The sequence below is a fragment of the Olea europaea genome, unplaced genomic scaffold (assembly GCF_002742605.1).
Source record: "Olea europaea var. sylvestris unplaced genomic scaffold, O_europaea_v1 scaffold38002, whole genome shotgun sequence".
NCBI lineage: Eukaryota > Viridiplantae > Streptophyta > Magnoliopsida > Lamiales > Oleaceae > Olea > Olea europaea.
Genome location: NW_019257407.1, coordinates 1 through 1,109, shown reverse-complemented (window position 1 = coordinate 1,109; position 1,109 = coordinate 1). Strand labels below are relative to the sequence as shown.

The 1,109-nt window shown below is 37.2% G+C and overlaps 1 protein-coding gene across 1 annotated transcript; it reads left to right on the top strand.

Moving 5' to 3' along the window:
• The first annotated feature begins 119 nt into the window (after positions 1 to 119).
• Positions 120 to 1,109, top strand: LOC111386938 (probable protein S-acyltransferase 23). The gene is made up of 3 exons (XM_023011441.1): positions 120 to 299; positions 391 to 539; positions 844 to 1,109. Exons 1-3 carry the CDS (start codon positions 212 to 214, stop codon positions 1,030 to 1,032), a joined length of 426 nt encoding a protein of 141 aa, XP_022867209.1. The 5' UTR covers positions 120 to 211; the 3' UTR covers positions 1,033 to 1,109.

The window sequence follows — 1,109 nt, the reverse complement described above, 5'->3', positions numbered from 1 at the left end:
ACTGTTATCCATCGCATCAAGCCACCATATTTGACTTCCTCTCTATTGCGTGGTTTGTAATGACTATATTTTTTATTCTCATTCTTAGAAGAATGGGAATCAAACGGGGGCTTAGTGTTATTTACTTGTTCCCCACTGAGAATTCTTACTGGTTTACCATTTTTTTCCCATTTTCATTTCTTATTAATGTCATTGTTTATTGTCATCGTGAATGTTGCAGAGGAATAAACGGGACTTTTTTGTTTTTCTCTGCTTGGGGACATCAACAGCATTTATTAGTGGGATTGTTGCTGTTCAAAGTATGTCAGAGCAGCTAAACTTCTTTTTGCTGTTAGTTGTAGAAATTACTCCCCAACCTTTCATATGATTGGAAGTTGTGTAATATGGCAGGAATTTGGACATCTGTACCAGCATTGGCAAGTGGAGAAACATGGCTGCATCACACGATTTTTAATTATCCTGGGATTATTTCTTTCCTGGTCATGGATGCAGCTATCTTTATTGCTGCTGCAACTTTATTGACGGTTCAAGCATCCCAGGTGAAGTATATGCCTTTTTTCTTCATTTCATTTCTCTTTCCGATCACAGTTGAAAAGTTGACATTTGGTTGTTTGCTTAAAGATTTAAGCACATTCATGTTTGTTTTTGAATGTTTAGAGCATGTTTAGCTAAGGTTAAAAAGTTTAGTTACATGTAAATTTACTTGTAATTTTATTAATGGGTCAAAGTCCCTGTCTTTGCTACTCGGTGAATATCATTCTCTTTGGTTCAGAACACACTCGAGGAGTCATCTTTGAATTATACATTGCATGGTTACACACGCTTTAACTCTTTAAATTGCAGATTGCTCGGAACATCACTACAAATGAATTGGCAAATGCTATACGTTATGGATATCTTCGTGGTCCAGATGGGAGGTTCCGCAACCCATATAATCATGGGTGCAGGAAAAATTGCTCGGATTTCTTCATAAATGGCTACACAGATGATGATGAGATTGCTTGGCCTCCTTTGCAACAGGTTGCCAGGTAGTACATACATATTCTTGCAAGACATTGTAGAATCCCTTGTGTTTGGGAACATGATTACACACAGATATATCCTGTAAT

Coding starts and splice junctions, on each gene's coding strand:
- LOC111386938 (XM_023011441.1), top strand. CDS start 212: ATGTTGCAGAGGAATAAACGGGACTTTTTTGTTTTTCTCTGCTTGGGG. Junction 300..390: donor TGGGATTGTTGCTGTTCAAA/GTATGTCAGAGC, acceptor GTAATATGGCAG/GAATTTGGACATCTGTACCA. Junction 540..843: donor TGACGGTTCAAGCATCCCAG/GTGAAGTATATG, acceptor TTTAAATTGCAG/ATTGCTCGGAACATCACTAC.